General features: G+C 44.1%; 2 protein-coding genes across 7 annotated transcripts; both read right to left on the bottom strand.

Annotated features, from left to right (window-relative positions):
- Positions 1–62: 62 nt before the first annotated feature.
- LOC137888519 (histone-binding protein RBBP7) lies at positions 63–7,131 on the bottom strand. 2 transcript variants are annotated; one of them, XM_068731928.1, is made up of 12 exons: positions 6,979–7,131; positions 6,237–6,396; positions 5,981–6,126; positions 4,496–4,672; positions 4,292–4,407; positions 3,405–3,565; positions 3,145–3,271; positions 2,983–3,060; positions 1,955–2,031; positions 1,709–1,766; positions 1,373–1,483; positions 63–892 (listed from the first exon to the last, which is right to left on the bottom strand). In XM_068731928.1, the coding sequence occupies exons 1-12, from the start codon at positions 6,992–6,994 to the stop codon at positions 821–823; spliced, it is 1,299 nt and encodes a 432-aa protein (XP_068588029.1). In that variant the 5' UTR covers positions 6,995–7,131; the 3' UTR covers positions 63–820. The 2 variants fall into 2 exon arrangements, with proteins under 2 accessions (XP_068588029.1, XP_068588035.1); XM_068731934.1 differs by having other exon boundaries at positions 6,237–6,381.
- Positions 7,132–8,219: 1,088 nt separating this feature from the next.
- Positions 8,220–16,988, bottom strand: LOC137888487 (hepatoma-derived growth factor-related protein 3-like). Of its 5 annotated transcripts, none has more exons than XM_068731907.1 (6): positions 16,680–16,988; positions 15,841–15,917; positions 15,100–15,238; positions 14,689–14,850; positions 11,809–11,946; positions 8,220–10,392 (listed from the first exon to the last, which is right to left on the bottom strand). In XM_068731907.1, the coding sequence occupies exons 1-6, from the start codon at positions 16,761–16,763 to the stop codon at positions 10,366–10,368; spliced, it is 627 nt and encodes a 208-aa protein (XP_068588008.1). In that variant the 5' UTR covers positions 16,764–16,988; the 3' UTR covers positions 8,220–10,365. The 5 variants fall into 5 exon arrangements, with proteins under 5 accessions (XP_068588008.1, XP_068588012.1, XP_068588017.1 ...); XM_068731911.1 differs by having other exon boundaries at positions 11,809–11,943; XM_068731916.1 differs by lacking the exon at positions 16,680–16,988 and adding an exon at positions 16,450–16,613.
- Positions 16,989–19,485: the final 2,497 nt, after the last annotated feature.

Raw genomic sequence — 19,485 nt, 5'->3', positions numbered from 1 at the left:
CGCGTGTTATTTGCATTAAAGGTTGAAGACATTTAAAAAAAGACAAATGGAAAATCTTTGAAAAGTTATAAAAGTTTTATTGCAATTTGTGGTGCAGGAAACAAAACAAGGCAATTTCACATTATGTAACAACAGAAAGGAGAGGAAACATGTTTTTTTTATTTTTCCCTCAAGTGCACTAATTTAGTCCCACACCTTCCACTCATCCAAATACTGAAGAGCTTATGTACCTTATGAACAGCAGGGAAGTTTTCTTCAAAGGGAAGCCATGAAGGGTACGATTATTAAAGGACGGGTGGGAAACAAAGTATGAAAGACAGCTTCCTAGGAGAGGGAGAGCTTTTAACCAATCACGGTTTGGACTGATGTGGATCAGGTTTCAGGAGGGAAGCCTACCAGCTAGTGGGTCTCTAGCTACTCATAAGTCACAATGTAAAATGACACTTCTCATGCTCTCCGTGCATGAGCCCTTTGACCGGTCTTACCAACAGCTTGTAGTGACACATGAAGCTTTTCTGTACTAGCCCCCTCACCACACACCGGAGAGACTACCACCTGAGCAGCTACCACATTTAAACTCTTATCCTACTCTAAGTGCCGTTGGGTACCTGGGCCGCGGTGAAGTGGAAGCAAGATGGGCCGGAATCCAACCGTCAGTCAGTCAGCGAGGGCGGAGTCCACGCGGTCTCCAGCTCTTAATGTTCATTCATGCGGATGGCAGACTTTTACTTTTGCACTTGATAAGCCAGGGAGGGAAATGACGGGCTGGAGGGGGAGAATGGAGGGGGGGATGGGGAGGGGGAGGTGGGGTCGTGCCGTGTTATGAACCCTGAGCCTCCAGCTCGGATGCAGGGGTGTTGTCTGGCTCCTCGTCGTTGTAGATGTTCTCCGCCTGGGAGGAGGTGAGGAAGAGGAGCACATACTCATCAATGAATGCAGGAAGGTTTCTACTTCAGCTCACGTTTGATGCTGGGTTGAGCCTAACAATGAGATGACAATATGAATTCTGCTGCACACCTGAGGCCAAATGTATTAAAACCGTCTCTACGCACAAAGAAATATGCATACATGTTTTCAGAGGACTCATGAACATACAACCCATTCCGTTTTATAAATCCCGACCACTGTGGCTGACAAAATATTCCTTTCAAGTGTAGCTACTACTACTACTACTACTACTACTACTACTACTACTACTACTGGTCTTCAGAGTGCAGACGTCAACATCTGCCAACACAGCCAGTGAGCAGCAAGTCAACCATTATATCCCCCACCAGGAAGTTGTCTTTGACTGAAATGCGATGTTCTACTGGAGCTATCATAAGCCCACAGAGCAATAACTGTGTGGGCGATGGACGGCAGCTGTCCTCACCATCTGCCAGACTTGCATGATGTTGTCCTCGGACACGGAGCAGATGACCCAGGGCTCGTTGGGGTTCCAGGAGAAGTCAGAGATCTTGGCCGTGTGGCCGCCGTGGATGAACTGATGGAAGAAAAGGCGTAAATTAGAGATAAGCATTTTAATAACAGCCAGAAGTAAACAGGCGAGCGTGAGAGAGGTCGCTGCTTGAATTCACAGTCTCCTTGTTCTGTTTCATGATGTTAATAGGTCATTGACCAATGGTTAGTGACACGGCTAAGGATCTCATGGCGCTCTAAAGGTGACGATGAATACAATCAGTCATCCTGATTATAGGGCGTCACTCACCAGCAGCTCTGGTGGGCCATCCTCAGCGTCTTCTGCCGACTGCTCCTCCCCAATTTTGCTAGAAAAAGAAAATAAGAAAGAGAGCTCTGATGAAGCCACCGTACACTAGCTGCTCAAACACCAATATTGGTCTCAAAATCAAATACTGGTCAGTCTCGACTCACTTGTTCCCGGTATGATCCTGTACTGTTGAAGCCAGTGGGTTAATATTTCAAAACTCAAAAGGTATAGATTATGAGGCATTACCTGAGATCCCAGACGTTGAGGCGCCGGTCGGTGCCGCTGGAGGCCAGGATCGTCTCGTTGTGAGGAGACCATTGTACCTAATGAGTTGGACAGTCGGTCACTGGCAGGTCAACCTCATGCTCATACAGCAACACGGTTCTGTTTAGGAGACGGATCTGTTCTGGTGGAATACGTGAAGGCGTAACTGGATCTACAGAGTGCCTGTGTCTGTTAAATGAACTGCATCGAGTGACTCATCTGATGGACTTGTAGTCAGCAGCATGGCCTGGTGCACAACGAGCTTCTGTGCTTCTCCTCACCTGCTGGAACTATTACGAGTTATGAGCTCATATTTGGGGTCAACATGAGCTTTGTATTTACAGCACCAGTGATGTTGATAGGCCCAAGATCCTCATTTGAGTGGGTCCCCATAGAATGTATGTTCTTTGACAAATTGTAGTGTTTAACGTTAAATGGTTATAATTATGGTTATATTTAAAGCTCTGAATCTGGAGAGTGAGTCATCCACCACTGAACTGAGTTTAGTGACTCCGTTGCCTCTCACACATTTGACCAAATCAAAATATCAGTAAGCACATGGCGCCTCAGGACGGTGAATGAGTGAATACAGCATCGCTCACTGGCCAGGTGAGTCGATTCACCGATACAGAGTGTGCAGCCTTGATTGTTGAAATGAACTCTGTGGTCTCGTTCAGAAGAACATCTAGTCTCTCTGGTGATGACTGACTATGAACACAGGATCTCACCTGCATCAGGTAGATGCTGCATCAGGTAGATGCTGCATCACATAGATGCTCAGACAGGTTCTTTTGTTTATTTCTATTGTTTCAACACAGATTTGTTCTTCACAAAGCAGCATTACCAGGAGGAAGTGGGGAGCATGACAGCTTTTTATTATGAGTTATTAGAAACGATGTTGGCCGCTTGTATATTACACAAGACTTTTTTTCTAACTGCAGACTGACATTTAGACAATGCTTTGTCTGAATAATAAATAAACAACATTAAGAAGCAACTTAGTTTCTTACCTGGAAAATTTCATCTTTGTGGGACTCAAAGGAGTGGAGCTTCAGTTTGAGGTTCCTTAGATCCCACAATGCAACAGTCTGAGAGACACAAAACAAGCTCTGCAATAAACAGTTATTCCAATGTATTCAATTATAGTGCAGAGAGCATTTCTTCATCTCTACCTTATCAGCAGAGCCGGTGGCGAGTATGAACTCGCTGTAGGGGTTGAAGCTCAGACAGTTGACCTCGGCAGTGTGAGCGTCTACAGCGTGGCTGGCTTTGGACGTGGTGTTGGACCGGGTGTCCCATCTGGTGGGGGAGTGAGGAGAGTCAGAGGCAGCGGGGACCTCAGTGTATTTGTTCAGAACCACAACAAGGAAATAGAGCAGTTCTAACTAGAGGAATCTGTCGTCCCCGTTGATAAAACCGGACGGCCGCTCACATCATGAGCTTCTGGTCGTCGGCCACTGAGCCAAACAGGGACTCGTGGAGCAGATGCCAGGAGACGTCCTCCACCACCGCCGTGTGGCCGGTGAAGATGGTCTTGGCGTCCACAATCTTCCCTTCCTTTGGGCCGGCCCCGATGTCCCATAGACAGATGGTCTGCGGAGAAATAAGAGGGGGAGCACAACCCATTATTGTTGCATCACTGGGCATACCAACAACTTCCTCACAAGCTTACTACAGTACTTACATTTTGTAGTACATAATACTGCTACTTACGCCTTTTTCACTACGAGTTATTTTGACAAAATGTATAATAAGCTTACAGAAGACTGCAGAACCTAACGGTATACAAAGTAGTTCAAATGCATGGAAAGTACATGCATTATATGGACAAATACAAGCAAAACATTGATATGCATTTTTCAGTAAGATGTGAGAAAATTCTAAATTAAGTCAATATCGTTCATTTTCCACCCTAAACGTCACCGGTGGAACAGATGTTTGTTTGGCAGGTTTTACACAGTGACCCCTTTATATTTCGTGGTGATTGGGGATCGGCGGCCCCTGAAGAGAGCTCCGAGCCCCGCTGCCAGTATACCAGTCCTGCTCCAGAGTGGAGCCCTACAGCTTTGGAATCAGCACACGTTTCTCCAGCCAGGCTTCAACATTTTGAACTCCAGCAACACGTCTTTGCCTAAATTTGCACCATCTAAAGAGAAGATGTGTGTGTGTGTGTGTGTGTGTGTGTGTGTGTGTGTGTGTGTGTGTGTGTGTAAAATTCACTCCGCTTACAGTCCGAACAGACCTTTGGACCCTTCTTTCTGGCACATTCTCAAACACCAGGAGTGAAGGCCCTGCTGGCTTCTACTTCTCGTAACTTACGTGGTCGTCAGAGGCGCTGAGTAGGTTGCCGCTGAGGTTGGGATTCCAGGAGAGTCCGTACCCTTCTTTCTGGTGGCCTTTCAGCCTCAAGTCGGGACTACACTCCCCACTGGGATCTGAAACACGTACATTAACACCGCGTTCACCTTCAGGATGTGCCAGTCACTGGAGTTGTGTGCATTGGGATGCATGTAGTGATCGAACCTGGCTTCACTGGGTGCTTATTGTAGTCGAAGACCAGCACGTCAGAGGTGGGAGTCTTGGTGGCGATGATGCAGTGGTTCTGGGGCATGTAGCGGGCTCGGTTGACTTCTCCCTCGTGGTTGATCTTGATCTCGATCTCGATCTTCCCGCTTACTGAACCAAATCCACCAAACTCTGACAAGAGAACACAATCAGACTGTAGTACGTTCAAGGTAGGAAATGGACACTTGACCAGTGCAGGTCGAACCTCGGTTGGTCAGTTAGTCTATTTCACTAGGAATGCAGAATACTTGTGGCAGATAAATGATAAATGATTCTTTTCCGATAATGTAAAGTCTTGTCCTGACGTCAATCTGGTTTTGAATGATGATTTGTGTCTCTTCTGTTCTATTGTCGGTGCCTGTCTATATTTCATTCAAAGACGATGCTCGTTCCATCCATAACGGCAACAAAAACCGTTGGTAAGAGCAATTCATCCAACACGTTTGGTTTGACGGTAGTAAAAATCAAGACGCACATGTAGTCAGTGAAGAGCAGCATCCTATAAGAGCACACGAGGACAGTCCACAATAAACATCACGGCTACAAAAGGGGCAAAAAGACCTGCACAGGGGAGTCCAACGGCAAATACTAAATAAACTGAGTTTATTACAAACAATGATAACGATAAATATATTTTTCATTGTTGGGACATTGAGTTGGTGTTAAAAAAATAATCTAAAAATAAACATGTGTTGTCCTGTTCACTTTATTCTGCATGTTAGAATAATACAAGCAGTGAACATATCGCTATCTGCCACAGAGAACACATCATTATTGCCAAGCTGTATTTTTGCTGATTAAAGAAATCCATAATGTATGAATGTACTGAAGCTGGTGACCAGTGTGACCATCCATTTCTGAGTGGAGGTTGCAGCAGCTGTGGTCAAGCACAATGTAAGAGCAGGACTTAAAAGTTTCTCACAGACCAATATGTAGCAAACTAAGATTTCACCCCTTCATTTTGCAGCATGCTTGTTTGGTTTTGTGTGTCGTGAGTTTTAGACTTGGACTGTACCTCAAAATGTGTTCAGTGGTCCCACTAACATACTAATACTACCTCAGGCAGCACCTTCAGCACACGTACACACAGCGGGGCAACATACCTGCTGGAAGACAGAATAAAACAGTTTCAGCACATGACTCGGGTCTTGACTCTTAATAATTCCCCTCACCATATAAAATGTCTGAGCTAAGTTTAAACCAGGTTCTGACAAGACCAGCATCTATCATAACATGTTTGATGAAGCCCTCCAGAGGCACACTATTTATTTTGGCGATTGGTTAAAATAATAAAAATATTACAATGTCAACTTGTATGCATGGCAAATGTACACCTACTCCCCCAACCTTACAGAGTAAGAAAACACCATTAAAGTGGTAACGCGTTACTACTAGACGTATTCTACTGCAGTACTCCTGCAAGGCAGCTCCTGGTTTATTTACCTCCTTTCTCGCTGTCGTAGTGCGAGGCGTCAAACTGGGCGTCATCATTCGGTACCTGGACGCTGGCGATCACGAGGTGGTTCTGCTCATCTGACGTATGGGTCCCCAAAACCAGCCTGTGAATGGCGTAGTCCTTCCCCTCTGGCCTGCAGAGTTCCACAAAATGGACATGATTTTAATCCATACTCTGCAGCAAGACACACGTTGGGATTTTAACCACACTTTATGAGCAGTAGGATGGAGACCATGTAAATACCTGTTGACATCTGGAAGCCACTGGACAGTGAGGCTAGGCCACTCCAGCGCATGAGTCATCACCAGATCATACAGGAAAGGTGTGTTTTTCTTCCAAATCTTGTACTCCTCATTGATGACCCTTTCTTCCACCGCATCGTCGTACACTTCAGCAGAACAAACTGAGATAAGTTACAAGTAAATGAGCCATTTCCATTCGTAGAGTTACACATTCAATATGAGACAGTTGATCAGGCACACACACAGCTACAGTTAAGCTAACATATCATGAATAACCAGTGTAGTCCTGCTGGAGCTGCTGGGGATTCAAGACGTTACACTAAACTATTTAGATGTATAGCTGGTGAAGTACTCTGGTTTTAACCATGTGTCATATATTCATAATTGGTTTATTGCTCGCTACCTCCCACTAACGTGTCGGCGTAGTTTTGATGATGGGGGCTGTGGCAGCGTCACAACAAGCAAACAAAGTTCAAATATATGCTTTCTGGTGCATTGGCTGTAATTATACTTGATTTAAAGAGTAGAGGTTTGACTTGACGTGTTTAAAAATTGGAATAAAAACGTAACACCGAGAACAGCAAACAGACCGGCTAAGACCAACCCCCTCATAGGACTTTAGCGTTACTAAGCTAACATGTCATGCTAGCACCCATCTCAGAGTTAAACGGCCGTGGCGCGCGCACACAAAGCGGTACACGCGGGCCACCGCTTTATACGATAGGTACTTGTGATAAACCTACCCTCTTTATCAGCCATGGTCCAAACTCTGCGCTTTGTCACGACGCTCGAAAGCAAAGCAACTCGGTAGACGCTGTTTTAAATGAATTCCGCGGTTCCCCCTCGCTAGCGCTGCTTTGGTCGCACCACTACAAAAGTAGGCTCCTTCCTTTTCAGCGCCGAATTACTCGATACCTATTACGCATGCGTCAGTCCCACGCATACCAACGAGGGCCAATATTGCGCGCGGACTGCGCATAGGGAGCAGTGACTGCGCAGACGTGGCGGATCCCACCACCTGGACACATATATTATACATACATTTACGTTTTGCAGCCTCATCGATGATAATGTTGTCCATGCACGTAAACCTTTGCGTCATGGCTCTAGAAAAAATACCCAGAAATGCAAGCGTGCAAATTGAAAGTAGCCAATTAAACGGCTATTAGGTTGTATCATAGTGTACAAATGGCGCCGCATGGACTAAAAGACAGTGTGTAGTATCACTGATGTGCAGTAGGCTATATAATGCATACACAGTGCACACTATATGACATTATATACTCTATTTAGTAATGTTTATGTTAAAGGGGAAATAATACGCTACTGCTATGTTGTGAGAAGTCAATTGGCAGTTCGGTGAAAAGTCCAGAAAGACCTCAGCTAGCATGCTAACGTTAGCATGCTAGCTGGAAGCTATCCGATCCGATTTTTCACCCATGTTACAGTTTAGTTTCGTGGTGTAATGGATTACAGCCTCACTCTGCATTCCAATGAGTTTATTTAGTAAAAGTCTCGTCCATAAACAGCAAAAAACAGTTTACAGTAAATTACAAACCTTGAAAATGCAAAACATGTTCCAAATACGAGCATAACAGAGATCTTAAGGATATTAATAAATTAATTTAAAATTAAAGAAAAAGAAGCATGAGTTTACATACACAAGGGGTGTTCGCTATCATCAAAAAAATAAATAGGTCTATATTTCTCATGACGACAATAGCTGAAGCAAAGTAAAGGCAACTGGCACAGAGTTAAAAGACAGAGTAGCCTGGTGTCATCTTTAACCATAATAAGTAAACTGTCTGAAGTTTGGGGATTTAAAATGCATTATTACTCTGTATGTTCGTCACAATGTTTCAGATGAAAAACCATTTTCACAGCTCTCTGTTTCCTTGGATAGTTAATGTGGTTCAGCTTACTGTCAGGCTTTAGACGTTGAGACAAGGCAACAGAAAATAAGTGGAATGTGTATTCCCCCCCCCCCCCCCCCCCCCCCACATGTCCTTCGTACACCAACAAATATCTGACTTTAAGCTAAGAACCAATGGACACTTTTTCTCTAAGAATGAGCACAACAGTAGAGCATGCCACTATAAAAAAAGAAGCTTTGAAATATACAGTGATCTATTTCACAGAACACACAGAAGAACAGATGCATCACTTTCCCATAAAAAGATGAGACCTAGAGCAGTCCGAGTAGAATACTGGTCCTATATTCTACGACAAGAGTAAAATATACCGTTATAGTTAATTTTCGAGTTACAATGTGTAACCCAGTTGTGCACAACACTTCATACATTTATCTATGTATTTCCATTCGTCTTTTTTTTTTGGTTACATAAAAGAGTAACATATATGGTGATGGATGATGCTTAAAAGTTACTGAATAATCCGTAAGTCCCTCCCATAATTATCCTCGTAAAAAATGCAATTTCAAGCTACAACTAGAGTGATCAGTACAATGCAATACCCAACATATATATTTATATTTATATATATATATATATATATGGAGGTCTTATCAAATGCATTTGTACACAGTGACATGTGATCGTGAGTGATACAGATAGGTATGCACGGTATTAATACAGATGTCTATCCACACTATGAATGATTATGAAGAAGAACACGGGCCACTCTAACCCACTGCTGCTCCTGGCCTAAATGTGACATGTAGTGACACGACTGTATTACGTCATGTCACATGCAGAGTAGAGATGCACTGATACTGTATTTCTATTGTAACGGATTTCACAAACTACTGTTTAAAATGACCTCCTGAACAAACATAACAAGTCACTTTTCAACACCAATTAAAGAGGCAGTAAGTAATCTACTTTAATGTTCTTTAGTGAGTGACGGGGCTGCGGATCAATACGACGGATTAGAACTTTAGATGAAGACAACCATGTCACATCCTGTTTTCGAGCTCTTCTTAATAAAGTAAATGTCAAATTATCGTAGTTTAGTCACCACGTCTTAAAGTTACCTCGTTGTCTTAAAGGCAGAATGAGTAGGATTTGTCGGTTGCAGGTATGTAAACGCACCAGTCAAAGTTGGCCCCTCCTCCCCGGCTCTACGACGCCAGAAGCCACGCCCACTGGCATTCAATTAGGATGATTTGCCGCACACTTGTAGTGGGTCCAAAGGGACGATTGAACGGGATCATTTCTGTGTATAAGTCTACACATTTCTGTTTCTTCAGAAAATCCGACTCATTCGGCTTAAAAGCCTTTAAACTGTGGGGTCCAGCTGTTTTCCATCATGTCAAATGTGTTCGTCTAAACCTGAAGAAGTCGTGTTAGCGAACTAAAACTGTCCATTTTAAAAATTCCTATGAACATATTCATGTCTATTCCCAATTGCTGATGCAGTTAATAGTTCCTCGAAAGCAGACCTTCAGATAAGACTATTTTGACAAGGCTTTAAATGATTTTTTTTTGGTAGAGTGTAATTAATTATGATAATCACAAATAAGTGTACAACAAGAAATAGGCAAACGATTGACATTTTACCGCTATGTGAAGCAGTTATTAAAAAGGGGGCAAAGGGAGCCGCCCACCTATTGCTTCACAAATAAGTGTCACTTAACAGGTTATGAAAGGGTACACCTTTAATTTCAATATAATATCATATATATATATATATATATATATATATATATATATATATATATATAGGGCTATTGTAGCATGAGTCGAGTAGCGAAAAGCTCCGTATAAACACAGCTAACATTATCACAACGCGTAATCGTTGCCAATAGACCACGACCAAAGTCAAGTCAAGTACTTAATGCCCCTTTAGATACCCTATACTTCACAATATAAAACCTACAAGCATTCAGTCACTGGATGAAAGCGAAATACAAATCTGAACCCGTCTATTTCAGAGGGTTCAAGACGCGAGCCCATGGCATTAAGTTTCAGAGCTTCTACCCCGGCATCCACACGATGACCACCACCCTACCGGTATCACTGTGGGTGCGTCTGTCATACCAAACACATACTGGAAGTCCGACGGAGAGGTGGAGGTGACGATGGCGGCCAGCGGATGGCGCTGATGAGAGATCATGTCGTTGATGCTTCCCAACAGCTGAGCTACGGGGAATGATTTCACGCTTTCTTCTCTTAATGTTCTTCTATGAGCAGCTGGTTCTGGAGGACGCAGTAGTAAAGAAACAGGTATTATAAGCATCGTTGTTAGTAAAACTACAGTCAAACCACATGTTGACCACAGTGCTTTGCATATAGGAGACATTTAAAATACAATGAAATAATTCAAACAAATACATTCAGTAGATAAAGAAGAGAAAACTGTTATTAGAAAGAACTTCAAAAGGACAGCCGTGACGTTAGAGCGAGGTGACACAACGCCTACGGGAATAAAAACAGCCTGAGTCCGCTCCCACAAATGGGCTTTTTGTGCCCAGTTTGGAGAACCAGCAGTACCGAGCATAGCAATGTACTGCTGTGGACTCAGAACAGAAACTCATTAGAACCAGAAGAACCTTTAGGCCCATTGTTACCGAGATGAACGCTGCCTTCTAATGTGTCTGATGTGGGATGGTTCATTTCCTGATCCAACTCCATGCCGGGGTTCAATAAACTAATAATAACTAATACAACTAATATGGGCTGTAGCTGCATTCAGTACGACACATTTTATGAAAATATTAGGGACAAACCAGACAGGCTGCTATGAAAACACTAGGGGACGGCAATGGAATTAGTTGTGTGTGTGTGTGTGTGTGTGTGTGCAGATCCATGCGCACACAATAACTTAAATTGTAACTAAACAATAAAACATATAAAATATGTGAATCACGTGTCGTCCTGAACAGTCACATGGTCGCCAATCACTCCTTACAGAGGCTCTGTTTTCTGTGTGGGTTTGAGAAAGACATGACCCTGACATCCAGATGTGGGCGTGTCCTGTCGCAGTGCTCGGAAGCCAAAACAGCTGGAGCAAATTGAGGGCGCTAGCCACAAACTAGCGCGCATTTAGTATGTATAGTCCTTATGCTTATTGTGTCATTTTTGCAATCGTACTTCTGTTTCAGAGCTCAGTGAGTGATGCCAATCCGTGAGCTCGCTGAAGCACGTCGACATGGTTTTTGAAAATGCTCTCGCTGTCACAAGAGGTAGACAAAGGTCCGCATGTCAACTTTAACCGACGGGCAGCCCGGCCTGCACTGCGATAGGATGTTAGAACGACTGGGAGGAAGACGGAGAGTTTTGGTCATCGTCCTCTCACAGTGCGGTGCGAGCCCCGAGGACTGGCCTCCACCAAAGAGGGACCAAGAGCAGCTGAGACTTTGGCTCAAAGCTCTAAACTTGATGAAAGAACTGAATTACTTAGAACTGGAAGCACAAAAAAAATCAGCATTAAGTGAATATTATGTCGTTTTCAGACAGAAAAATGATTTGTATCTTTATCAAATCTCCGGGAAACCACAGAGTACATTTTTTTAAAGTGGGAAACGTCAGGTCAAAAGAATTAGAAAGACACTTGTGAATTGTGATTAGTGAACGATTAGAGTAGTGAACATGCGAGCGTGTTTTGAGTCCCACCTTACTGTCGGTGGTATTCTGGATGATGTCGTTGTCGGGGTCTCCTCCCTCGGAGCCGCTCTTCTGCTCGTCATCTTTCCCGTCCTTCTCCAGGTCGTCCTCTACGGATGAGATCCTCGACAGCTTGGAAGACTTCTGCTACACACACACACACACACACACACACACACACACACACACACACACACACAGATAACACAGTGTTTCAGATAACACACGACAACGACGTGACTCATCAACCCCTTGATCAAACTCTGTTCAATCCATCCATACACCCATCGTCTAACTTGACATGGTTTCAGTAGCTCCAGACTTTCAAATCGGATTATTTTGCTTTATGGTTTGTTTTTTTCAGACAGGATGTTTTGGTTTTACAAAATAAAATGGTGACTGTTGTTAGCTGCTATGGCGAGATCACAGGTCAGCGGGGTCGTTAAGTGTGGTCGCAGCTCGCCGGGAAGGAGGACGGCGGCTAGCTGGTTAGCTAGGTAGCCGTTAAAACCCAACGCTGCCCACAGCCCACAACCCACAGCCTGCTGTTCAGATCAGTTTCTGTAACCAGTGTAGCATTAAAGCATGGCGGAACGAGCAAAATTTAATAATTTCACCATTTGATAATGTGTGTGTGTGTGTGTGTGAGTGTGTGTGGGCTTGAAAACAACCAAATGATTGTTCCTGCCTCTCATCACCCAGATAAACAGAGATCACATTTAATCTTTTCTCAGCTGAGGAGATTCCAGTTCCTTTGTCTAACCACACACACACACACACACACACACACACACACACACACACACACACACACACACACACACACACACACACACACACACACACACACAATCTCACACACACACACACACACACACACACACACACACACAATCTCACACACACATGCACAGTGTTTCAGTGATGTGACAGGACACACACACACACACACACACACACACACACACACACACACACACACAGCTCCACAAGAGTGCCAAAATTCCTTCGGATGCACCACATGTGCTGTGCGTAATAGAGCCCAGTTGCTAGGCAACAGCGGTTGCTAAGTGAGGAGCAGGATGCATGTGACTTTTTCAACCTGCTTCCCTTTACAGCAGCAGAGGCTCGTGCACTGGTACAGTAACACACTGTGGCAGTGCTCTGCAGCACGCCATCCCTTCAAACGGCCGAGCTTTTCTTTTCTCTTTTTCAAAATAAAGGCACGGTCAAACAACAGAGACCGGCCTAATGGACACAGTGAGAACAACAGGAACAGAGGGTTAGATGAGTAAAATGTGGAGGAATGCCTCACAGTGGAGCCACAGTGTCGTTTTCAGCAACAACAGAAAGGCCGAGTGATCAGCCAGGCTGCAGGAAGAATGAAGGAATCAAACCCCTTTACTGCCAACATTGTGTCCATGAACAGAAAAGTACCTTGATACACTACAGAGCTGCTCACAGGTCTGATATATGTCCCCATGGAAATACACAGCAGACATATGTTGGAGGATAAGGCCGGCCTTATCCCATGAAAAGACCAACATTACTCAAACAGGAGGAAATAATCCATTTACTGGAGACCAGATCCAGAGAAGCCATCATCAACCTGTTTGTACACGTTCCAACCCCGTTTACTCCAAACCACAGCCTGTGTGCTCCTCAGAGGAGGACGCAGTCGTCGTGACGTCACACTTTTGTGTGTTTGTGGACTGATGTTTTGATGTCTCGAGTTTCGGCGATTTGGTCGTCACCATGTTGGCTTTTTGCAACCAGTGAACGCAAATGACCATATTTGGAATGAGGAGGAGTGACGTAGAGACGTCGAATACGTCTCTGGTAGTAGTAGAGACCTGTCAATCACTGTGTAGCCCCGCCCCTAAATCATCCCCTCTTTATGGTCTGTTTGACTCTAAATGGAGCATAATGTACTAAATGAACATCATGCTGTATTGAAGAAGACTGTAAACTAGAGATTGAGACCATAAACTCATGTTTACAATGTTTACTGAGGGAATAAATCAAGAGAGAAGTAGAGTCATTTTAGACTAGACTTCTATACAACCAGAGGAGTCGCCCCCTGGTGGTCACTAGAGAGAAGTAGAGTCATTTTAGACTAGACTTCTATACAACCAGAGGAGTCGCCCCCTGATGGACACTAGAGAGAATGCAAGTATTAAGGAGGAGCTTGCCGCCTGGTTCAAACAATCAAAATCTCCAAATACTGTAACTACGTCCTCAACTTCACGTGTCGATGATATGTGATGGGGGGTGACCGTAGCTAAGTGGCGAGCAGGGCCGCCTTTCAATCAGAGGGTTGGCAGATCGATCCCCGGCTAGTCTCATGTCAATGCGTCCTTGAGCAAGACACTGAACAATAAGTCCCGTAGCTGTGCCTACGGTGTGTAGACAGACACTGAATTGTTGTTGTTCGTAACACTTGTCCTTTCAATGGGACTTTTGCGATCAGATGCACCAGATCAGAACTCAACTGTGTCCACACTTGACACTGACCGGACAGTGATCGGATATATTTCGTGGTCAAAGGAGCGGCTGTAAAACGGTGGATAAACACATTTTAAAATTCTTCACAATAAAAGTCCCCCCAGTTATTTTGCGTTTCAAAAGCTTTTATTTTGAATGAGCAAAATCGGGAAATATTGTGTTTACATCTAGCTTAAAAATATAACGGCCAAAAGAATTCACGATTGCAATATTGTCGCAATATCCGCAAAAAAAGTAAAATAATAATGCTATCAGTCAACTAAGTGCCACAGATGACACAGATCGGATGACCTCGGTCTGTACCGTTTATGCCATATCTTTAGATTTTCTCTGAATTCATGGATCCAGCCTGATCCGTCCCGTGTGTTAAACCAGCTGAGGTACCTTGGACGTGGCCGTCTTTTTCCGTTTGGATCCGGTCTTGTCTCCCTTCAGCTTTTCCTTGTCGTCTTCGTCCTCAACAGAGTCGCCCTCCTCGCCCTCGCTGCTGCCGTCGGCGGCATTCCCCCCCTCCTCCGTCTCCGACGAACTCTGCTGCTGGATGGCCTGTGTGTGAAAGATGCCCTCCGGTCATAAAACTAGAGGCAGAAATGTCTGGTTCCACAGACAACTGACGCTTCACACGTGTAAATGTGAGACAAAATGAACGCCGTCAGCCCGTTCATTTGTGTCTGACACTGCGAGGCAACAGTGTGGCTTTGTCCAGGATCAAACCTGTCTGGCATCTCTGCCCCCCCCCCCCCCCCCTCCACTGTCTTCTCTCTAGACCACAAACACAGTAGAGTGCCGGCTGACCTGATAGCCTGTGAACTTGACTCCGGGGTTGTTCTCGATCTCCCACAGGCCCTCGTTGAAGCCTTTCCTCTTATTGGACTTGCCAAATTTGTCTTTATACTCCTTGTAAGGCAGCAGATCCTTCGGGCCCAGGAATGCACTACAGAAGAGGGACGGACAGCTGTTACTTTCACTACGACAGTCGGGAAAACCACAGTGTGCCACGAGTTAAACTCGACATCATCACGCATAAAAGTTTACTCATTTAAAGATATACAATTTTGCAGAAAAATATAAGATGCTGAGCGACTTCAAACCTCAACACCATGAGCATTAACCTGTAATAACCTGTAATAACCTGTAATACCCCGTAATAACCCGTAATAACTCGTAATACCCCGTAATAACTCGTAAAAACCCGTAATATCCTGTAACAACCTGTAACAACCTGTAGAGGTAAAACCCCAGTTGACCCCATTTATTTAAAATAAAGTGTTTGCATATAGAATCACAGTTATACAACTATTCCACGGTAAAGAATGAACTTTCCTAAATTAAAGGTACTGGAAAAAGTTATTCCAATCTTTTTCCAACAGTACTGAGCCCCACAAAGCTCAAAATCTATTACCGATCCCGATTTGGTGCAGCTGTATTATAACTCCTATTACTATAACAGATCTGAGTGCAGGCAGCTGCTGTGCTTTAACTATCGGTACACGTGAGAGGAATGCTGCACGTCCTGGAGGGGGGAAAGGCTCCTACGTTTCATGGGTCCCAAAGAAGAAGATGGGGTACTTGTTGGCGGGCGGTTTGACGGCTCCTTCTGGAAGCTCATCAATCTGAAGGACAGGGAGAGAGAAGCTGTTACTGTTATATTATTTATATGTTAGACTCCTCTTTCAGCAGCCCGGTCATCTCTTCATGTCTACCATGATATAGATATATATATATATACTAGGAGGATCCTATGGCTTGTGTCCTGGTCCCATACAGCGTCAGTCAGACCTGTAGTACAGAGAAAGATGCTCCACGTCATTTGTTTCAGGAGGTTAAACATGATTAAAGATGGAGCCTGCTGCCTGCTGCACTGTGGGAATCCAGCTCACAACATGCTAACAACCCATGTGTGCCATTGAATGTGAGGCCACGCTCCGTCTGCTGTCAGGCGGCTCCAGCGTGCTCCATACACGGCTTCATGTGCGGCACGAGGCGGTGCAGCGGTAGTCGTGTTGGAGCAGCGGTTTACCTGAGGTCAGCTCAGGTAAACCGGCGCAATGCAAACGACAAAATGAACAGAAAAAAAAACACACACATGTTGAACTAATGAGTGGAAATGAATAACGTTTCAACTGAACGTAGCGGGACACGTACTGAGAACGTGGAGCCCGATAAATGTGCGCTTTCCATTATTTTATAATGTAAAAAAGAAAAGGCTTTCAGCTGAGGTTTCGGTCGCCGGTAACATAACGGAGCAGACTAGATGTGGCGGTGGAGTCCGCGCCGGAGCATCCCTGTCCTGGCGCCTGCAGAGAAGCAGCGGCTGTTTGTGTAAATCAACCCCGCCTCCCTCTGCTCCCTGCCCGGCCGCATCCTCGACTCACCCTCGCCGGCCAGTGCGGGTATCCCTTCATCTTAGCGAAAACCAGATCTCCTGCCTTGTATTCCCGCGGCCGTGGTCGAGCCATGTCGAAAAATCAGCCCGACGTGACTTTATAATCCTGTGTGTTTCTCCCGGGGGCCCTCAACGCAGGGCTAAATTATCGACCATCAATGTTTTTAAATCAAGACCGCAGTTTACACGGAAATAAATAATTAAAAAAAGAAAACCGCGGAAAACGGGGCCCGCGAGAGGGCTACCGTCTTACGACCGAATTCAGGTGTAAACGTCACCGAGAATGGCCTCAGTTGGAGTAAGGTACCTGAGAGACGCCACAGCCTGTCACAACCGCACGAGGCAGGCTTCCGGTCAACGAAATAAAAGCAGCGCTCGACACACGTGGCTTTCATGTTTATGTGACGCTTAAACATGATGTCGTGTTTATTCTTTAATACAAGAATGAGAAGATACACAAGTGTTGTCTCTACGTCACCTTGCAAAAAAAAGGCAACATCATAAAAGTTACCAAGAATATCACCAACAACGTGATGCGACACACGGTGATGATACAATAACACTTATTTCATCGCCCGCAGAGACGAGCCCAAAATCAGACACACGTGACTCCGGTTTAAATTGAACTCCATCTACTTGGTGGTCCCACAGGTTCATGACAGTCCGCGTCCACGTGGTGGAAGCATCTCCCAAGTGACGTCAGCAACATGAAGCACCGATCCAACGTGGTACTTCAGCTGCTATTCATATTAGAGACAAGTCATAGAAGGTACAAATACAACAGCACATTTCAGTAAGTCGGTATGTATGTATGATATATATATATATATATATATATATATATATATATATATATATATATGTGTGTGTGTGTGTGTGTGTGTGTGTGTGTGTGTTTATGCTGTTTTCCACTTGCGTGAGGGAATATGACATTCATTCACAGCATGATCACATGAATAAGGGATTGGCTGCTTTGACATAACACCACTAAACGATGAGGTCATCTTGGGCAGCAGGGCCAGACCGTCGGATGCAGCTTCTGCAGAAGCAGATGTAGAGGAAATTCAGGATTCAGTAAGAGATGAGATCATTGTGAGACTTAAATACGCTTCATTTGAGAAAGAACAAGCTGCAGTACATCTGTACATCCTTTCTTTTACAACCTTTCTTTGAGAGCACGTCTGCATGTCTCAAGCTTACTGCTACCTACTGCGGTGAGACATGAACACGTGTTAACTGATGAGGATGCTACCATCACTTCTGGACGATCCCGAGAGAACATAGAACACATAATGATACCGTAACATACATTGATACCATGTAATCCCCCTTTGGGAGATTTAAGTCCAATTAGTTCAACAATTACTTAGTTCAACAATCAATGTGTCGATCAATACAAGCGCAGGTGGAAACCTAGCATAAAGTCCCTCAAGACCCCCCCGCTCCCCTTTGTTCACAAGTCTTTATCAGCTTTTGGACGATCCCCGTTATGGTTGCGTTGATTGTCATACCTTCTACATGATATCATGTTTACGTTGTTTGGTTGTACGAATAGAATTATTAATTAGATTAATTATTAATTAGACCATAGGAATGAAATGTAATAATGACAAAACACATCAAAGTAAGCATTTGCCTTTAGGGTGCAGATAACAGAATAGTTGAACAAAATATAACTTCACACACTCTTACTTCCATGGACATCTAGGACAATAACATGGTGTTGTGTCAGGTAGAATAACACAATATCAAAATGGGCCATATTGGTATCACTGTAACAAGTTATACATGTAACGTAGGCTGTGCAGAATACTTCACAAGTAGCATGTGCCTGTGGTTTCACAGTATAAATATATGTCAACAACACGCATGAGTCAAAAATGTATAAGTCAGAAATATAGACTACACAAGCCAAAACAAAAGTGTACCAGTAAAATACACATTTTATATTTACTGTTATATATTTTGTATTCTGTTAAGACTTTGGGCTGCATTCATTCAAGTCTCACATATACATTGTCTCAATACATTGTGACATCTTCCTAGTGTGTCTTCTTCAGAGAGCAGTGCTGCCTGTCTGGTGTGTGAACCGCTACGTTTATATATATATATATATATATATATATATATATATATATATATATATATATATATATATATATATACTCAGAGGGTCACCACCATGAGGAGGTTGAGAACCACACGGTACCTGTGGCTTCTAATCTCTTCCTCTGAGTCCGGTGAGTCAGACTCTGGGGCCGTCATGTCCTCAGGAATAGGGAACAAGTCTGGTGAATTGATCGTCATCTCAGCAAGTTGAAACGCTGTCATCCTTGCAGTTGCCACCGTGGTCGTCTGGGTGACCAGAGTCTCCCTGAGGATGGGGATGATGCATCAAGCTAACAGACAGATTACAATGAGAACTATCAGTGCACTTGTTCTGCTCTCCACTGACGCGTTTGTTCTAGCCAATCCATGATCATCCCCCCGACCAGCATTGTTTCTCAGTTCCTGTTTCAGCCCTCTGAGTTAGACACGGCCGCAGTGACTGTTCCTGCAGTGTTATCAGGTAGAAGTACAGCGATGGGCTCCAAACCTCCAGCTAGCATCCAGTCTAATGCTTGTCTATTTTGCCATTCTACTTGTTTCCTGTAGCTGTTCTCCTAGTGCTCTAAGAGCCTCAGTTGTGTAATTAATGAACCACTGCTGGGTATAATAGATATAATTGATCCAATCAACATTTTGGTTTTGTGTCATCCAATGAAAGATGGATTTGAGGCTTTCACCTCATTTCA

Source organism: Cebidichthys violaceus, unplaced genomic scaffold (genome assembly GCF_023349555.1).
Source record: "Cebidichthys violaceus isolate CVI_PGR_0920_01 unplaced genomic scaffold, fCebVio1.0.p SCAF_105, whole genome shotgun sequence".
Lineage (NCBI taxonomy): Eukaryota > Metazoa > Chordata > Actinopteri > Perciformes > Stichaeidae > Cebidichthys > Cebidichthys violaceus.
The sequence above is the reverse complement of the archived record's forward strand: the minus strand, read 5'-3'. Positions and strand labels throughout refer to the sequence as shown.